Raw genomic sequence first — 20556 nt, forward strand, 5'->3', positions numbered from 1 at the left:
TAATTAATAATAATAATAATAATAATAATAATAATAATAATAATAATAATAATAATAATGATAATAATAATAATAATGATAATAATAATAATAATAATAATAATAATAATAATAATAATAATAATAATAATAATGAAATAATAATAATAATAATAATAATAATAATAATAATAATAATAATAATAATAATAATAATAATGAAATAATAATAATAATAATAAAAGTGATAAAATAAGTAAACTGATAAGAAAATATTTAATGTGAGAGAGAATAGGAAGAGATATAACGATAGGATAGAACGAACGATTCGCTTGAGGAGTAGCTTATCGATCGGTCCTTTAAAGTAAGAAAAAATACGGTAACTCGTACACATTGTCGTATATTCGTGTGTGTTCGTGAATGTGTGTGTGCTGTATGTCGTTAAGTATATATATATAGGCATATATACATACATACATACATATATATATATATATATATATATATATATATATATATATAAATGTAAAGATAGAAAAGAAACCGATGGAAGATCGTTCTCGCAAGGGATTGCGAGAAAAGAAAGAGAAAGATGATCGTCCAGAGAACGCGACCGCAACGAATAGAGACGCACGTACAAGACGCGGGCCTTATGTACACGTGCGCGCGCGCGCGCGCTCGCCCACACACACACAGAAGCATGTACGTAGTACACGAAGAGTAGCGGCGGCCTTTTACTCGCGTGGATGTTCGTATTGCGAGAAGAATGCAAAGTACGTGGTTGACGTGGTTTTAAAACGCGTGGATCGCGCGTTACAACACACCGCGAGACGCGATGGAAAGAAGTTATGTGTAACAATGCACGGGTGCACGGTTAACTGCTTCCTGACGACGCGAGAAGTGCTGCCGCTCGGCTTTACGTGTATATATATATATATATATATATATATATATATATATAATTTATATATATATATGTGTACGTGTACGGCCACGTGTGTGTACTTGCGTGCACTCTTTTTCACTCCTTCTCTCTTTCTCAGGGATGAGCGTCGGTGTGCATGTGAGCCGCACGTTTGTGCTGATGTGTAAATCTCACATGTCTCTTAAGTATATTCCGCAATGGGGAGAGCACGAGCGAACGGGTCAATGAACACTCAAGCGATTATTTCCTTTTAATAGTAATAATATAAATTATTGTATAAAATAAAAAAGAAAAAAAATCAAAAAGAAAAAAGTGGGAGAAAAAAAAGAAAAACTGCTGATTATCGAAAATCTCACTGTTTTTCTTCAATTCTATCAAAAAAAAAAAAAAATAGGTAGAGAATTGATTGAAAAAGTTACAAACAGCTATGTATCTATCTCTGCGCACATGTGTGCATGTCTCATGACATGTATGAACTATGCATTGTGTATGTTGTACGTAAATACATATATTTCTCGAATTGCTTGTTGATCGCGTCGTTGTCTTTCCTGGTGTGCGTACTACTCATTCCAGTAGCGAGAGAATAGTAAGTAAGCACAACAGTAACGGCATTAGGTGCCTACAGAGACCGCAATAACAGTTGTAAAACAAAGTAGCAGGGAAAAGGTTAAGGACGAGGCTTCACACCCGGCATCTTCTTGGTTGCAGGTTAATAAAAGCATCGCACGTAACTCGCGGCATTTCTCCTCCTCCGTATCTACTAGGAGAGATACGACCTCGCCTAATAATACGACTAATTGTAAAACGTATACAACGAATAGTACTTACGAGGTATCCTCTATAATTTAAATAATAATAATAATAATAATAATAATAATAAAAATAAAAATAATAAAAATAATAAAAATAATAAAAATAATAATAATGATAATAATAATGATAATAATAATGATAATAATGATAATAATGATAATAATGATAATAATAATAATAATAATAATAATAATAATAATAATAATAATATAAAGAGAAAAAAGGATAGTAACACATGTCGATCCTTAATGCCACGTCCGCTAGAAGCACGTGGATGGTCTCCTCGTTGATGAGTGATCGAGCGTGCGCGTAAGTGCATGAGCAGTGTTCCTCCTGTCGAACAGAATGGAGAAGAAACGACTAGGTAGCCGATATCATCCGAATGGCAGTGCGAAGCTTTGTTTTCATTCTTTTATTCATTTTTTTCCCCTTTTTATTTTCTTGTTCTTTTTTTTAAATTTTCTTTGTTTAATCAAAAGTTCATTGCCCGAATACGTCGATCTACTCTTCTCGGTAGACGAAATGATTGGTCGTACCAGTGCTCGAGGCTGCGTTCCACAATGGCAGTGATGTTGTCGCTGGTTGGCTTCTGAAATACACAGAGAAAATAAAGATAAGAATTTTGTAAGTATGACAGGTACAAACGCGGTCTATTCGAAGACTCTCAAGGAACGTGACTTGTATATTTCGCGGTCGGATCGTGACCTACGGTCATATGTTCTTTGAAAATGATCTCGACAGGAGAAAATTATCGAAAGATAATGGAAAGTTAAAAGGAACAGATCTAACGATTTTTGCCAGAGTCGAAAGGTCTCTTACGGTGAAAACGTTCCGCTAGGTGTAGGCGGAGTAAAAGAGAGAGAGAGAGAGAGAGAGAGAGGGAGTAAGAAGAACGCGTGGTAGGAGCGGCGGAATATCCTGATCTTAGCGAAGGCCGCCTGGTGCATTCTAGGCGAGCAAAAACTGCATAGAAAACCACGCCCTAACCTGGCAAACAGCGAGATCGCATGTCCCCGTCAGGGACACATTTCTCCGTGGAAGCTCGTCGTCCTAACTTCGAATTTCGTCGACTCAATCAGTCAATGACCTTCGAAAAGAAAACTTAATTTGAACAAATCGGATCAGAATAAATTGTTAATATATACCCGATTCATAGATTCTTTTTCGAATCATCAATCGATCGATCGATCTAAGAGAACGCATACGGATATACAATTTTACACAACACACAACCCACGTTCTTCTACCTACTTCACCTACCTACCGACCAACCCACCGATCTACCTGTCTGCCCGTGTCTATTCCGGCGCGTTTTATCGCTAATCGATATAATATATCTTCTGGCACTCGCACTGACATCGGTTTGCTATAACGTTCGCTCGCTCGACGGCCTTCGTGACGATTTCACCGAGGTCGCGTCACTTGCTTGATCTTTTTGTGCGCATGAGTCTCACTATCTTGTTTAACTTTTTGATGCGAATCTCGTGAACGCGCTTCCGTCGTTGCTTCACTTCAAATTAATATTTTATTACGACAGATTAATACTAAGACGATGAATTTTAATCTCGGCGGTGATGATCGATAGCGAGAATTATGTAAAAATGATAAAGTTCAAAGGTCGAAAGGTCTCGAGATGATCCTTCTGTAGAAAAGACGTTCGAGAAACTCGCGAGGATTGCCGGGCGTGCTACATAGAGGAGCGTTAGAGTCGAACGGTGAACGTCGAGAGGAAAGTTCACTTGCACTTTCCACGGCATTCTTCTTTCTGGGCCAAGTTCAACCAAAAAGGTGTCATGAAACTTTTTCCATCTACTCTCCCTTCTCCCCTATGTTCTCTTTCTCTTTTAAGTAGATGGAAAGGTGTACCTAGGCTAACGTCGGAGCATCTCTCTTTCCTCTTTCCCTCTCTCCATTATGATGGAAGAAGAGAAGACGAGAGGAAGCCTATCGCTCTCTCTTTCCGTTTCTATTTTTCTTCTTTGCTATGGACGTCACGCGAGTGCACGCATGAGAAGGAGGATCGGGAAAGGTGGATAAGAAAAAAGGATGAGAAGGAACGTATAGATGCTTGGGTTCTGTAAAAAAAATAAAACTAGGCAACTCGGAGTAGACCGTTAGATCGGCTATCTTCTTTCTCTCTCTCTCTCTCTCTCTCTTTCTCTCGTCTTTCTTTTCTCTTTTTCTTTTTTTCTTTCTTTCTTTCTTTCTTTCTTTCTCTCTTTTTCTTTTTCGAGGAAGTAAAAGAATGAGAAAGGCAAAGGAAAAGGAAGAAAGAAAGAAAGAAAAAGAGATACCTAACCTAAGGTACGAAGAGAGTCTGTGTTGGAGACGCGGCGTGCTGCAGTTTGCCCGTGAACTTGCCTCTCCGTCTCTTGCTGCCCGCTCTAAGCTGACCTACTTTCTTGCCTTACCGATATGTATTCTCCAACCTTTTCCACAAGACTCACAATAAACGTTCTAATCGACTATTGATGGAATCGTGCTAACGTCAATCATTGTTTCTTTTATTTTCTCTCTCTTTCTCTCCCCCCTCTCTCTCTCTCTCGCGAAAGACACTTTTTGCCAGCACGTTTCACCGCCCCAAATCGTGAGCGGAACTTTTCTTCCGTGTCACGGACTCGCACTGGTACCGCGACCGTTCTAGAAAGTCGAGTAGTTGAAGCGGTTAAAAAAAAAAAGAAAAAGAGATAGAAAAATTATAAGAATCCGTGCGAGTAAACACGAGTTTGATCGGAGACGTGTCGTACATTCGTTTCATAACGACGATGCTGATTCTTGATAGAAATTTCATTGTCGTTTCCCGTTTTCCTTGGGCCGCTTCGTTTCCCACTACAGTTTAACGACGCGCGTTTCCTATTCGAGAATATGACGAAGATGCGTCTCCGTCTTGATAGACTTGCCGAGTCTACTAACGCAGACAACGCCATAACAGCATTAATTTATCGTGTGGGAATGACGTCTCGGGGGCGTTATCCGCTATCTCTTTCTCGTGCCGTCCGGGAGACTCCAATCGAATAAACGAGTTATGCTGGCGTTGAAATGATGCATGAAGCAAAGAATTGATCTATATTTTCGCCTACATTAGCTCATCGAACAACTATATCAACACTTTTTATGGGAATCTTTGATCTCATCAATATATTTATTTGTTACTTTCATCGTCGTATTTAGTTAACGCATTCGTGAAAGATATTTAATATAAACACTGGATATATAACATATTTCCAATAATTCTACAGTTCTAATATGAATAAATCCAATTTTTAAGAATTTAACTGATAGTATTTACAATTTGTGATTTTAATTCGTTTATTCTTTTTAACATAGATCTTGTCATAAAATATTTTAAATTAATAAATATATAATATATCCAATCTATTGGATATAAATAATAATACGATCATTGTAGATTCAAAGAGAGATTTTCGACAATTCGAATTTACAATATTTCCCATATATAGCACAGAGAGGCAAGGATTTATCGATGGGTCTCTAGCAGACTCACAGGACGTGTTAGATTGGACGTGGTAATGCGCGTGTACTAGGATAATCACGTTTATATAACGAGTCATTTCCCGCGTCCACGTGATTCTCTCGTCAAGGCGATCCGCTCACCACCACCGATGTACCACCAGCACTTCTACCACCGTAGGCCACTAACGGTCACTGGTACAACCACCTAGACGCGATGCCTTCTTTTCCTCGTTCACCCATATTTTTCTCTCTTTTCATTGGATACCAAGATATACGGCACGTTTCGTGCCAATTGAGAAGAAAAGGAAATGTTTATAGGATCACAGATTTCTCGTCGATTATTTTCTTTTTTTTCGCCAAATGAACCGATTATACCTTACACTTTAAAAAGTATCAGATTTTCGTTCTGCAAATGTCTTATTTGTTTCGAAGCAATAGCCTTGCTAGAAAACAAATCTTAATCACACTAGAAGGTTCCTATTCCCGCGAACATAACTCCTGTTATCGGATCTTATATCGATCGTGCGAACGACAAACGATCTCTCTCTTACCTTTACTTTGCATCATAGTGATAAGTGTGCCACGCGTCGTCGAGGGTATCCACTATCCGGTTTGACGAGCGCACGATCCCAATTAACTACCACGCGTAACGATCGAGAAAACTCGAGGTTGATCAGAATTTCGTCTGCCAATGGTTACAAAAATATCTTGGCGTCTTGCTGGCGGCCAGGAGGTACAAACTCACGAAAGTACGAAGTTCGAAAAACAGGAGTATCATCGATACTACAAACGACTGTATTATTATAATTGGAGAATCCACGAAAGAGTGGTGCTTCACTCGCAAAATTTCGGAGATCCTTAACAATTCCTAAATAACTTAGTTACGAGCTCTGTAGTCATCAGTTAACGGGCTAATTCCTTTCAAAGAAAAACGATTTCAAGTCCACCGTTCTTCGTAGCGCTTTGTACGTACATATCTATCTACATACATACATAAATGCATTGGAACTTAATTGCTTCGAAACTACCTCCCATCGTTCGAGCGTTGAAGACTCGTAAACGAAATTCAATTTACCCAGCAGCTATTGGGAATCTATCATACACGGAAAACGACGGCTTTATTAGAAACGGCCGATCGCGAGTTCCGTGCAAAAGATAATTTAAAAGCTAAATTAGAGAGCGGCCGAGTGAGAATTTCATTCCTTATCTTGTTCAACATTTATTTCTGGGCGCAAGCCAATAGTGGGTCCCTTAGAGAATTTTAAGAACAATTTCGCGAGTCTTGCAAAGGCTTCGTAGGTGTTGCGAGATACCAATGCATTCCACAGAACGCCGGTAATGGAACGCTAAAGAAGCTGCTGCTGCTGCTTCTGGCGTTGCTGCCTCGAAAGAGAAAGAGAGAGAGATAGAGAGAGACAGAGAGATAGAGAGAGACAGAGAGAGAGAGAGAGAGAGAGAGAGAGAGAGAGAGAGACAGAGAGAGAGAGAGAGAGAAAGAGAGAGAGAGAGAACGGAGGAAGAAGAACTGGAGGAAAAGAGAAAGAGGAAGAGTACTGGAGACGTTCGCGGAGAGAGAAACAGTGGAGAGGAAAAGAGAAGGAGAACTCAGGCAAAGGAGGTCTAACCGGCGTAAATGCCACTGGTTGGCATTATGCCGCTTGCCCGACTAGACCTTCAATGCATCGAACACATCCTGAGATATGCCGCCCGTTGATGACTGCTTCGATATAATCGTGATATCGTTCGTCTACGTCCAGGATTAAACGGTGCCGAGGGATTAAGCTTTGAGGGAATTTCGTGTTGCGCTACGTCAGCTCTGGCCCGTTTTATTATCCTTAGGCAAAAAGACGCCGCAGCTCTTACGTCGTTGACGTCGATATTGGCCTTTCAAAATTTATATTTTCCATCTACCTTGCGTCGTGCAGGCGACGAAGCACGACACAAAAGGTTAACTTCGTTCGAAGGACGTTAAAACGATCTTTATTGTCGTTATTATCATTCTTATTGCAACTATCGAATCGTTTGGTTCGAGCAATTTTTCGTATCTAGAAAGAAACAATCGGATTTTATGGTTCTAAAAAAGCTTCTTCTCCGATTAGGAATTTTGGAGGATCGTCATTTTTCGTGATCCACGATGAGAAGGAATTTCGCGCACACTGTACAAGGACATCAAGAGTCTCCAACACGGAACTTGAACGATGAAAGACAGAAAGAAAGAGAGAGAGAGAGACAGAGAGAGAAAGAGAAAGAGAAAGAGAGAGACAGGGCCTCTCTACATGAAATTTTCGAGGGTCGAGACACAGCGAAGTAACGAAGTGCAAGAAAATGCTGGAAAGGTGGGGTGGATTCGAAAGGGTGGCGGTAGAGGGAGAGAATATCCAAGGAATGTCGAATTAAACTCCGGTCGGTCCAGTGCCGACGTGCAAGCCTTGCTGAGCGTGCTCTAGGATAGGACAGGCTATACTGGCACACGTTATTCTAGATAACTATATATACGCGTACCAGAGTATATATACTATTATATACCGGCTCCCATAGGAGAAGGAGTCGTACGAGGTGAATGAACTTCCGAATCTTCTTCTCCGAAAGGATAGAAGAAAAAAGACAGAGAAGCGTCAAAAAAAAGAAATGAGTCGGACTCTACGTTTGGAAATCAAGAAAGAAAGAGAAAAAGAAAGAAAGAGAAAGAGAGAGAGAGAGAGAGAGAGAGAGAGAGAAACAGAGAGAGAGAAAGATAGATAGATAGATAGATAGAGAGAGAGAGGGAGGGAGAGGGAAAGAGAGAGAGAGAGAGGGAGAGAGAGAGAGAGAGAAAGATAGATAGATAAAGAGAGAGAAAAGGGGGGGAGAGAGAGAGAGAAAGTGAAGTAGTTTATAGACTGGTATAGGATTAAATCATTTTAAGAAAGAAAAATGACGATAAATAACGAGATATTAATATGTTTCCGGTATTTATATTTGTTAAGTCTTTTTTGTTAATCCATCGATCATACGGAAAATTTTGAATAAATCGACACGTTAACTTAATATTTTTTGTAGATGTAAAAAAATAAATTGTGTTATTTTATTTATCTCAGATCTTATTCTTTTTAAATTCATTTGAATGACTCCTACGTGATTTCGTTGATGCTGGTTTTAACAAATGAAAAAAAAATTATTACATGGCAAATCAATCGGTCGATTGATCGGTAATGTTCAACATCACATGTGCTTTATCACGATCGAGTGATCTCACGATTTTGACGTTAATCGCGGTAGTCGCGCGTTGTCTATATGCGCAGCTATTATTATTCCGCAGCCGTGCTACAATGTAAGACACTTGGTCCGTAGTATGTAAGATATCGTGAATGTATTTATTGAGCTCAATGTATGTATGTATGCATGTATGTGCATACGACATATAGGTGAAGATGAAAAAAGATGCGCGAAAAAACGCGTTCGATCATAGTTCTTACAAGATCGATCTTTGTATTTCAAGGATGTTCGCTTTCCATTCTTTCCTGTTTATTTATCAACGAACTTATCTCGAAAAAGGGAGAGAATGAAGCTACAAAGTCAAAGAGTAACTCATGAAAAGTTTCGAATTTTCGAGCATGCTATGAGAATGACGCGACAATGAGAAAAGGATGAAGACAGAGTTTGCGAGTAGTCGCCCCGTGCTACGTAACCAAATTCAAATTCGTGGAGGTTGATTGTTATGCAAGGTACGTGCCCCGGTAGATGCCTGCCTGCCAAAATCTGTTGGCCCCGGGTTCGATAGCCATCGTGCGTCACTCGCACGGCACACCGGCTCTCTTCGTTCTAAAATCACGACGATGCGTCACGATCGAAGAACGAGAATTTCATTCGATACGTCTATTGCCGAGAGAGACGCCGAGAAGGAGAGGCAAAGAAAGATAGGGTGATAGGGAGATAGAGAGGAGAGGAGAGAAGAGAAAGAGAGAGAAAGAAAAAAGGGAGAGAGAGAGAGAGAGTAAGAGAAAGAGAGAGAAAGAAAGAGAGAGAGAGAGAGATCGAGTGAGAGAAAGAGGAGGTGGAGGAGAAGAAGAAGAGAGAAAGAACGCGCGAGTGCACGCGCGAGAGTAAGAGAGGCGATTGGCATGCAGGTCGCGCTGTATGTTGTCCTAGGTCACGCGTAATCTCTCCCCCTCCTGTCCCTCTATATCCCCACAAATAAAGTTTCCCTCTATTCGTTGCCTCGTCTATTCGTTCTATCTTCTATCGACGCTCATTTTCCAATTACTATCAGTGATTTCGGCGATATATCAAATACTTCTTGCACGATATACCTACATCTGAGAGGATATTTTGAGCAGATGAAGAATTTCTCGGTGACAACGATTATGTTGCACTGTGTAATTTTTATAATTTATCGATCTGTCTCACTCTTTTTCGCTACGCGGAAGTAGCGATCAGTATGCAGCCGGAGAACACCGGTATTTCTTTCAACATGTTCCAGTGTAATCAGAGCGTGTAGAACTCGAAATGGTACGCGTATATCATTTTTACCTAAGATCTTGTAACTTTCTGAATTATTATTAAATTAGAAAGGACGTATGTGTGTTCGTATGAAACGTGATGTCTTTTAGTTCCTTCTCTGAAGAAAGAGAGAGAGAGAAAGAGAGAGAGAGAGAGAGAGAGAGAGAGAGAGAGAAAGAGAGAAAGAGATGGTTTGCATGCGTTATGCGAATGTTAGACCTAGGTCATCCCTCGGAAATGTCGTCGCGAGGAAGAAGGAAGGATAAATCGCAGAAAGAGACACGTTGACCGTCCGAGCAAACTCGAAGGAACGAACGAACGAACGGACGAACGAACGCTCGGACGAGAGAACGAAGGAAGGATCGCTTATTCCCGGCGAAGAGAGAACGATCGGGCGAGCGCGTGAGCGAGCGCGACGGTGAATGTCCAAAACTCAGGTGGTGTCAATGAACTCGGCCATGTGAGGAGGCCCGACGAGGCCTCCTCGAGTATATACCCGCAGCGCTCTATCGGGGTCTTCTCTTTCCCATGGAACCGAGACTAATTTCGTGACTTTACGAAAGCGTCGCTGAGCAAAATCCGATAACAATTGTCTACCATACAAATAGTATATGCATCTATTTCATCGTCTATGAACTTTTAGAGTCCCTAATCGCCTTTTATCTCTTCCCTAACGTCCTCGAACTCTTCCGAGAAATGTCAAGACCCGTCTGTCTCTCTCCCTCTCTCTTTCTTTCTTTCCCTCTCTCTCTCTCTCTCTCTTTTTCTTTTTCTTTCTCTCTTTCGCTTCACTCGACGACCGTGACTGTGCTAACAAACTCGGTTACGCGAATAGAAATGGAAGCGTCTTTTCGTGTTCTCTTCCATCTTTTAAAGGAAATGATTTTCCAGGACAAGTAATCAAAATTTAATAACTTCCTCACGAGTTACGTAAGCTTTGGATTATCGCAGAAGGAATATATCAGCGACATCAGACGACTAATTTGTCTTAAGAGAAAAAGAGAGAGAGAGAAAAAGAAAGTGAGAAAGAGAGAGAGAGAAACGGGTCGAACAAGTGTGACAAAAAAGCGACGAGAGAACATTATATTCGGGGCTACCTGACGAGGGTATTCGCGGAGGTGAACGTTCTAGACTGACTCCAAAGTCACCTGCTCGTTACCGAGGCAGAGAAAAACAGGCGGTGAATAAGAAGATGCGATTCTATGTGAACGGAGAGACGCTTCTCGTTTACCGAGCTACGAAATTATGGAATAGAAGAGACGAAGATGTCACAAGAGTGACGTAAACGTCAAGAAATCGGAGGAGACCCTCTTCTACTCTTCGTCAGCTTCGATATTCTTCGAAGGAGCGTCTCCTTCCTTCTTCCTCCTTCTGAGACGTCGGTCATACGCGGGTCAGCGAATCTTCCAAGAAGATTCGCTTTCTCTCTCTCTCTCTCTTTTTCTCTTTCTCTTTCTCTTTCCTACTACCTCTTTCTTTCTTTTACTCTTTCGTTCATCGTGCGAGAACATCGACACGACCACGGCTATGCCGAAGAAGGTAGAGGTCCGTGTCGAGGAGGAGGAGGAGAAAGAGGAGATGGAAAGTTTCGAACACCGAAAGAGAAGTTTAAGCAGTCTCGTGTACACCGATTGGCCGAGAGTTACGCGTACGAGGGCACGCTCGTCCACCGACGCACGCGAACGAGCGAGCGCGCCAAATTGGACGAGCCGTGCCTCTTGATAAAGCCTCATTGTGTCTTACGACTATAAAATCACAGAGAAAGAAAGAAAGAAAGAAAGAAAGAAAGAAAGAAAGAGAGAGAGAAAGGGGGAGAGAGAGAGGAAGGATTTATGTTTTACGATTCTAACGATCAATGTACACGTGCGCGTCATAGTCGACAACGATTCAGATAAACGAATCGATAAATAGATCAACGAGCAGATAGATGTGTCTTCATTTCATCGTAGTGCGTATTGTAAAGTAGATAAGCCAAGGATGACATAATAAAGAATATAACGACGGAGATGATGATAATAAGAGTGTAATTTCTTAATAATGAAATGAATATGAATGATTCTTACTCGGTTAAATATAAACATCGCTTATAGCCCCGAAAAGGTAATTTCAATAAAGGAACGAATATCTAAACGCATCGTGAACGATAAAGCCTATGTAAACATGGGGAAGGTTAAATGTTTCCAAACGAGTTAGTAAATAATATACTTTGAAAGACGATTCGTTCGTGTGCGGAACGGTATCTAACATGCGAAAACAGAAAGAAAAAGAGAACAAGGATGAAACTCCACCTTACGTAAGGACAGCGATGATCCTCCGGTCCGCTTCATTGACGGCTCCGGTTGAAGAAGCGGGAGCAATGTCTTCCCTTTCGAATGTTTATGCTCCATACCCATCTTCTCAGATTAGACGAAGAAGTCTCTTCTCTTCCTCTAACTTCATCCATGATCGTTATTAATAGAGAATATTGTCGATGATTTCTTTATCCATGCGACAGAAAAAATGTTGCCGGAGCTTTTAATACTGTCCAGTGGGATCAAGACCTGTGTTGGCTGCCATGACGCGACCTTGAATTATCTTCTTCCTCGCAATGCTTCCGTATTTCTCTATCTCCCTCTCTCTTTCTCTCCTCGACCTACCTCTCGACTTTCTTCAGTACTGACCGGTGGGATCGAGTCCAGCCATGATTGCTTCGTTGTTTTCCGTTGTGATCTATCTCAAGTCAAATCCACAGAAGAATATTCTCTGAATAAGCGAAAGGAGAACACTGCTTTAATACAGTCCGGTGGGATCTAATCCTTCTGCCATGTTGTCAAACGAATGGATCACGAAACGTAATCGATCAAAGACGCTCTCTCCTCTCTCTGATCGTTTTTGATCGCAATCTTCGATTATTCTTCAGTAAAGACCGGTCGGATCCAATTGAAGAGCCATATTAATCCGAAAAGTTCTGCTAAATCAGCGAGCACTTTTATGGTGCGCGTTTTCATACGCTCGATCTTTTTCTCTTTTTTTCCCGCGGCACGAGAACTTGCAAATATTTCCGATCACTGATGTAAGGTAAAATGATGAATTGGCAGAATCATATATCATGAGATCAACGAATCTTTCGATAAAGTTCAATATAATCGATGATCTCAAATTTCGCGCTACTAATCGGAAAAACTAATATAAAATAAGGGAGAACAACTGATGTGTGCGTGACCGTGCCCCAGAGAGCTCTGACAGCTCGACAGCGAGTGGCCTCGCTTAAGTCTCGACTGGCCCCCACCTGCTTGAGCGGGGCCACAGCCGATTGGTCGACGATGTCGGCTACACCGGCAATCGGCACACCGTTCCGAGCTTTCGGAAAATTTCCCCCGATCTATGGTCGAAATCCAGTTCGTCGTGTTCTTCGTCTTCGTCGTTATCATTATTGTTGTCATCGTCGTTATCTTCATGTTGACTCAAAGTAACTCCCCTCCCACACGGAGACTCTTGATCGAGGCGGATTCACGTGGGGAAGAAAGCAGGATTCGCTGTGTTCTGATGAAAGAAGGGAGGGAGACACCAGGAAAGAGAGGAGGCGTCAACGAAACGATCCAGAAGAATATTTGGCCCTCTGATTGGTCATTCCATTACCATCCAGAAAGAATTGCTTGTGTACTAATTGAGATAGGGAATGTCGAAAAAATTGCCGCAAGTTGACCCAGAGTCGACTCTTCTTTCTTCTCCTTTCCTCTTCTTTCAAATCTTCTTGATTCCTCTCTCCCTCTCGTATACTCTTCTCGCGCGTTCACCATCCTTCGATGTTACTCACGAGGGTCTTCTTAACAACCGGAACGCGTGTAACTGTGCCACGCTTCCCGTGGACACGTAGCGAGCCTCTCCAGGCTCTTCCGCGCGCACGAGTTCGCGTTAGAAAGAGAGAGAGAGACAGAGAGAGAGAGAGAGAGAGAGAGAGAAAGAGAGAGAGAGAGAGAAAGAGAGAGAGAGAAAGAGAGAGAGAGAGAGAGAGAGAGAACTTTGTGATTTACGAACGCTGAATTCGCAAAACCTCGCGTTCTTTCGAATGAGTAACTCTTATGCTTTCAGAAGTCTGTGATCTTTTCGTAGGGCATCTGAAGCTTCCACGGATTGAAATATTCACGTATGTTGGCTCGCGCGAACGTGAGCGGTTTTCCTGAAGATTCTCCATGTGTTCTGTACTTATACTCCTTAAAATATAACTTTGTGACCGATGATAAGTTGGCGGAAGATCGCGATTATGATTTACGAAGAGGTTCTTTCGATCTTCGATTTTCACTTTCTATGCAACGATGTTCGTAAGCAACTTAGCACCTTACGTAACAAGGATATTATCTTACTTAATAGGACGATAATTAAAATCGTATTAAATTTAACGCATCCTAGTGTGACTAACGAACTTTGGGAACGAGGGTGTTCGCTGAAAATTCTCGAGGAAGGTAGGAAAGGTTTCAAAGATGATTCCATCGAACGTGCTTTCGGATCGTTATCGCGTTCGAAAGTTACGAAAGAATGGAAAGGAATTCGCATAATTAATGGATCATTCTTTTTCTATAAATTCGTACCATTACATTAAATGCGATTCCGTTATTTCTATCGATGCGACGAATTCATTGATCTCAGATAAAATTGATCATTTTACATTTAGCATGAACATATCACAAGCTAGAACGTTGGAAAAGAATTTATTAGAAAATAACTTTCGCAAATGAAAGGAGAGTTCTAGATTGAGGAACTGAATAACTGATAAAAATAACTACGTTATGCAGTAAAACGTTTTAGTCTTTTTTTTAACAAAGTAGAAATCTTTGTTTTTCCTACGAAAAGATTTCTCATGTTGTGCTTATTGGATTTATTATGGTTAATTCTTTTAGGACATACGAGATACTTAAGTAAAAAAAACAAAATAAAAAATATTTAAAAATATATTCCACTGAAATTATAAGCTACACTTTAATAATCAATAGGAGTAAAAATGAATACTATCTAGACCCATGATACACTGTATAAAAGGGTTTGAAAATAGATTTATTCCATCCAGAAAGTCCGATATTTGTACAATATTTATGAAAATATTATAAAATCATTTCAAAATAGGTTCGATAGTAGAAATCAAATAATAATGGAATTTCTTTAAATTCTTCTTTCTACTATTGTCACATGATCGTACTGATTTTATCACGGACAATATGAGATACGAACTTTCTACAAAATACAAGAATGAGAAAATATTAATTACTAAAATATTTATTGCACATTCGAACTGTTCTTAAGTATGGATTGAAGGTGTGGCCCGTTGTAGTTACGATAATATTAAACTAAGAGGAAGCACCTACGCCGTTTGTAAGAAAGGTACGGAGAAAGAAAAGGGACAATGACCAATTGAACATTACCATCCTACCTGAGAATGTCATAAAAATTAAACTAACAGGATAATCCTCAAATTTACTTTTAATTTTTCTACCTTGCTTATCCCTTATTTTTTTTGCTGTGTCATTTTTAAAATTTAGTATGAGGTTAATATATGGGTTTTTCAAATCGTTCTTAATGAAATCGGTGAGAATTATCTACCTATAAATTACATTTCTCTTTACTTTTTTTTTAGATATGTTTATGTATATTAAAATTTCTTGAATTCTACTTATATTATTATCGTATAATTATCAACGTATTTGGAGAGATTTGATTAGAGAATATAAGACTAGTTAAAAGATCGATCATTCTAAGAAGTTTTGTTGTTGTAAAAGAGTTTCGAGATGTAAAAGAGAAGTGATATGACTGTCGATGTTAGCTCGGTTGCGAGTTCGGCTGATCGAGCGTATGATCTCTATATAAATAAAGCAACGAGTATATATTTCTCCATTGGTCGAGTAGATATACTCTGAGCAACGTGCAGTTTGTAGATTGTCGCCCGTCGTCGCTCGCGGCTATGACTTCGTGTTACTGGGATAAAAGGTGAACGACTCGTTGCTACTCCATGGCTCGTCCCACCATCTCCAGCATCCCGCTCTTCGTTTGGAGGGGTAGCGTCCTTCTGTGAAGCCAAAGTAAGTATGAGTCTGTTTCTGTTTCTATCCGTGAACGTGCGTACCATCGAGAGAGAGAAAAAGAGAGAAAGAGAGAAAGAGAGAGGAGAGAGAGAGAGAGAGAGAGGGAGAGAAAGGGAAAGAGAGATATATAAATTACTTCATCGTTTTCACATTTGATTCTTACGAGTACTGCGTTCCTTCTTTTTTGTACTTTCGAGATATCGATTCTTATCGATTCGATTAAAGGAAAAGGCCAAAGATCGCTGCTTTGAAACTTTTTCCGTCGTCGTCACTGGAATCGTAGAAAGTTATCAAGGAAGTAAACATTAAATTTCCTTAATAATCATACTTCGTACAAGGGGGTATGCGTTATTAGCTTTGCGGTAAGGTCGAAATCTTTCTCCCGTATAGCGCGAGGACTTCGTCGAGAACGTAAATAATGATTCAACAACGGTCGAGTTACGAAGATTTTGATACCGTTGAACAAAGGACGTGTAATGATTACGATCGGACAACGAATGGCTATGCTAAACAGTCCATTGAAATCCTATATCATCGACTCAAATTAAAATCATACAGTGATGTATTCGTCACTTGTAAATTATGTTTCGGTTGCCTAGTGATATGCTAATACGTTATCACACTTAAAATTATTGTTGTAATACATAAAATTTGTTATATTCAGCTCGTGATAAAAAGATACGATTTGTTTGAATACAATATTAAAAATTTTTTTCATTTATCGAAACGTTCACTTTCGTGGATGTACATTAATACCTACATGCCGATGCTTCGATTCAGACAGATCTTTTTACTCTTGGCTGTGCGTCTGTACCGCAATGTACAACCTGGATTGTGCAAGATACAAAGAACCTTTGCTTACCTACCTATCTAGATTTACGCAACGGGCACTCCGAAACTAATTTTTCGATGTGTATCTTTCTTTACGAGATGCGTTGTGTCAACGAATGTACGTTGTCTATTACGACAAATCCATTCGATTCTACCTGAGCAAACGACATTTTCTTAGATTAGCTTTGTACTTCGATCAAATTTAAAAACTAATTCTCTTGGAAATCGTTCGTATCGTTCGAATGTTGTCGATTCCCGAGGGTCTCAACTCTACTCCGGAAGGCTTTTAAAAGTACTCGAAGAGACCATTTAACGTGAAATACGTTCCGGGTACTCGACGATACTTGTCTAATTACCCAGTACTTCCTACGACAATGACTTTTAGGTTTATTTCGATATATATGTATACTTTCTCTCTCTCTCTCTCTCTCTCTCTCTCTTTCTCTCTCTCTATCTATCTGTCTATCTGTCTCTCTTATTGCCTCAAGTCTATAAAAATGCATCCTTGGATGATGAGACTTATTAACAAAGAAATTAAAATTTTTTAATCTAATGAGAACGCGTAATAGCATAATAGAAACATTCGATGGTTAAAGAAGCAAAAAAGAAAAATAAACTTTCGGTAGGATTAATCAACAAGGATACTGAAGATTATTGTAATTAGAAGGGAAGGAGTCCTCGGAGGATTCCAAAGATTCGAAAATTCTTGTTGAATGAGGAACTCACAGTGAATCGTGCCTCGAGTTGCTCCACTAGTGACTTGGGAAAAAGTGAAAGACGCTGTAAGAAGGATGTGAAAGAAGGAGAGGGAAAGAGAAAAAGAAAAAGAGAAAGAGTGGGAAAGAAGGGAAAGATAAAAGGAGAAGCAATGAGGAAGAGGAGAGGCGATTGCCTCCAGAGAGGGTGAACGACGGTGGAAAGGTGAGAAGGCGAGGGAGGACAGGAGAGAACAAGAATGAAGAGAGCGAACGAGAGAGAGGATACTCGCTTGAGTTGTCGAGGCGATTGAGCCAATGTGCGTAGTAAACTTTTGCGTTTTCTCTCTCTCTCTCTCTCTCTGTCTGTTTATCTGTTTGTCTGTCTGTTTGTCTATCGGTCTGTCTGTTTGTCTGTTTATCTATTTGTCTCTCTCTCTCTCCCTCTCTCTCTTTCTCATTCTCTCACTCTCCCTGACCTAACCACACTTCTCTACGAGGTGACTTGTTCCACGATGACTTGGTTACTAGATCATCTGATGGTGATCAACAACGTAACTTTAATAGAATAATTGCTTATATTGGCAATTCCTCTGTTTAAAAGAAAGAAGTTTCAATTTCGATATCAAACTTTTGAGGAGGATTAGATATCGATATTTCATTTCGGAGAACTCCAAGGTAGAAGAGAAAATGGAATAGGAGTCTGTAAAAGCAACGAGGAATCGAGTAGAAGGAGGGAAACGATAGGATAGAAGAGTTTCAAGTTTATCATTCGATTCGCTTCGCTTCGTTTCCGTCGTCGGTTGTTGAAACTCCCGCGAGCGGTCTCGCGGCCGCTCTCGGCACGACGCGATGAGCGCAGCCTCTAGGTCGGCCGTTCACCCTGTCTCAGCAAGAGATCCGCCGAGAGATTCGCGTCCTTAAATTCGATCGAATTTTCGTTATTCCCACTGGAATTCTTACTCGAAAAGAAAATTTCTTAAAAGCCGAAATGGAACCGATCTCCCTAAATACATTCGAATACGCTAAACATTCGTATTCTCCTAGCTACTTGATTGAGCTTTGAAGGAAAAAAAAAATAATATCAGTCATATAAATCGTCAATTTCTTTATTGCAAATTTAGGATTTCGTCTTGCTTGTATATAAGTTAGCCCGCACTCGCTCGGAATAATAAATAATTCTTGTGATTAAACGCGAGCCTATTCTCGCGTCGGAAGTCAAACTGGTTTAGATATTCATCTCCGTGTACCGATCGATCTCGATCTCTTCTTTCTTTTTTCTTCCCCTTTTTTCTTCGCTCTTTTTCTTTTCCAATCGTCGCTAACGATGCCAAATAATAAAGATATCCGGGGCGAGGGACTAAGTGCGAGAAGGTAGAGAATGAATACATCATAAACGTCGCGGATAATTGAAAAGCACTGTACCGAGAATGTGAGAGATGGATGAAGAAGTGTGTGCAATAGAAGAAGAGAAAGAGCTTGAAGTACCGAGCATAGCGAAGAAACTCTGAAATCCTGAATCATCCTTACTGGGCGGTACTCTCGAAGGTGAACTGTACGAGGAACAGCGTAAGTTTAACATGTTCGCGGCACCTACTGCTTCCTCGACGACTCACTTGCATTTCGCAATGTATCTTTCTACCTTAAATTTTTTCATTACTATGCTAATATTCCTAACATTTCTTGGGCGTGCCCAACATTTTAACGAGCAGTTGAATATATCTACATGACATAAGTATGTCTCTTTTTCCGTGTAGTAATCATTCTACCGCCTCTTCTCTCTCATTTTTTCTTCGCCAAGATCGTTCCATGATGAAAAAAAGCTGATGAAAGAAATAAGCAAAAGAAATCACATTATAAAAGGAGGCTTCAAACCAAGTACGCGATTCAGTCACGATCGTCGAGTTCTCGCTCGTCGATCTCTCGAAAGGAGAAGTAAAAAGAAGAGGTCGATCATGCTTCTCGCTTTCCATCTCTTTTCTTCTCTGTCTCTTTCTCTCTCTCTCTCTCTCTCTCTCTCTCTCTCTCTCTCTCTTCCCCTTCTTCTCGCGCAAATCGATTTGACTGAATCCCGCTAGGGCATCTCGTGCCACTTATATGTAAGTAGAAATTATCGTGACGAGAAGGATGCTCTAGTTTCTTCATTTTGAGGAAGATGAGAAGGAAACCAGGGAAAAGAAAAAGGGAGACAGAAAGAAATAAGGAAGAAGGCAAAAAGAAAGCAAGTTCGAGAATATCCACCAATTCGGAGGATGCTGTCAGCCGGAGCACTCGAGTGCCGATAAATAAGTGACGATAAGTAGGTAGATAGGTAGGTAGGTAGGCAGAATAGATAGGTTGCTTGGCCGCTCGCTTGTTAGGCTAGGTGCGTTGACCCGCCCAGCGTGTTCAGCGAGAAATATAGAGAGGACAGAGAGTCGAGAGAAAGAAAGAGAAAGAAAGAGAGAAGGAGATGCTCGGATGAACAAGAAACAACGAAGCGAGACAGAAAAGGAGAAGGGAAGATATACTGTAAAGAGAGCCAGAGAGAGAAAGAGAGAGAGAGAGAGAGAGAGAGAGAAAGAGAGAGAGAGAGAGAGAAAGATAGAAAGAGAAGAAAAGGTAGTAGAGAAGTTCGAGTCCGCGATCCTACTGTCGGTCGATCATGAGATCGCTGGAAGTAAACCCGAAAACCGAGCGAAGAACATTGAACTCCGCTTCATACGATTCATTGATCCTGATTGAGTTCGTACGCTTGATACATCGTTCAAGATATAGGGTCATCGTGTCAGGATCGTGTTCAAAGCACCCGTTGGTATTTAAAAGTGACTAACTTTGTTCCTTTTTATTACGAGATTCTATGGCTATCGATTATCAACAAAAAAGCATTTGCGAGTTTATCTTTGAAATTGATCGAGAAAGTCGCGAGATTAGCATTCTTTTCTTCTTTTTCTCTTCATCATAGATTTTATTTGCGATCTCTGAAGGTTACTAAAATCTAATTATCAAACTGCTAGTACTAAATATCAAGTGACTTTTCTCCTTGACTGGCTTCATAAACATGACTTGAGAATGAATTATAACGAGACTAAGAATAATTTCCAAGGAGCACGAAAAAGGAGATTAAAGTCGTTTTATAAAACGCATCGGTCTTTCTGGAATCGCTTGTCCTTTGAAAAGCAAGGATAGATGATAAGTAAATACTAGAAAATAGCAAGTTTGCATTTGCGGAAAGAGAAACTCGGATTTATCGCGAACTAACTCGATATAGGTGTTTGGAAAAACTCTGTAGAATATCGGGGTAAGGAACGAGGTGTTTAATACCTTA

General features: G+C 40.2%; 1 protein-coding gene across 5 annotated transcripts; it reads right to left on the reverse strand.

Annotated features, from left to right (window-relative positions):
* Nucleotides 1-229: 229 nt before the first annotated feature.
* LOC118445070 (uncharacterized) lies at nt 230-6612 on the reverse strand. Of its 5 annotated transcripts, none has more exons than XM_085654965.1 (3): nt 4465-4914; nt 2254-2306; nt 939-2050 (listed from the first exon to the last, which is right to left on the reverse strand). In XM_085654965.1, exons 1-3 carry the CDS (start codon nt 4642-4644, stop codon nt 1978-1980), a joined length of 306 nt encoding a protein of 101 aa, XP_085511091.1. In that variant the 5' UTR covers nt 4645-4914; the 3' UTR covers nt 939-1977. The 5 variants fall into 5 exon arrangements, 1 of the variants encoding a protein (XP_085511091.1); XR_014981787.1 differs by lacking the exon at nt 4465-4914 and adding an exon at nt 5743-6612 and having other exon boundaries at nt 940-2050; XR_014981786.1 differs by lacking the exon at nt 4465-4914 and adding an exon at nt 4017-4458 and having other exon boundaries at nt 940-2050.
* Nucleotides 6613-20556: the final 13944 nt, after the last annotated feature.

The sequence above is a fragment of the Vespa mandarinia genome, chromosome 2 (assembly GCF_050613455.1).
Source record: "Vespa mandarinia isolate Hongniang chromosome 2, ASM5061345v1, whole genome shotgun sequence".
Classification (NCBI taxonomy): domain Eukaryota; kingdom Metazoa; phylum Arthropoda; class Insecta; order Hymenoptera; family Vespidae; genus Vespa; species Vespa mandarinia.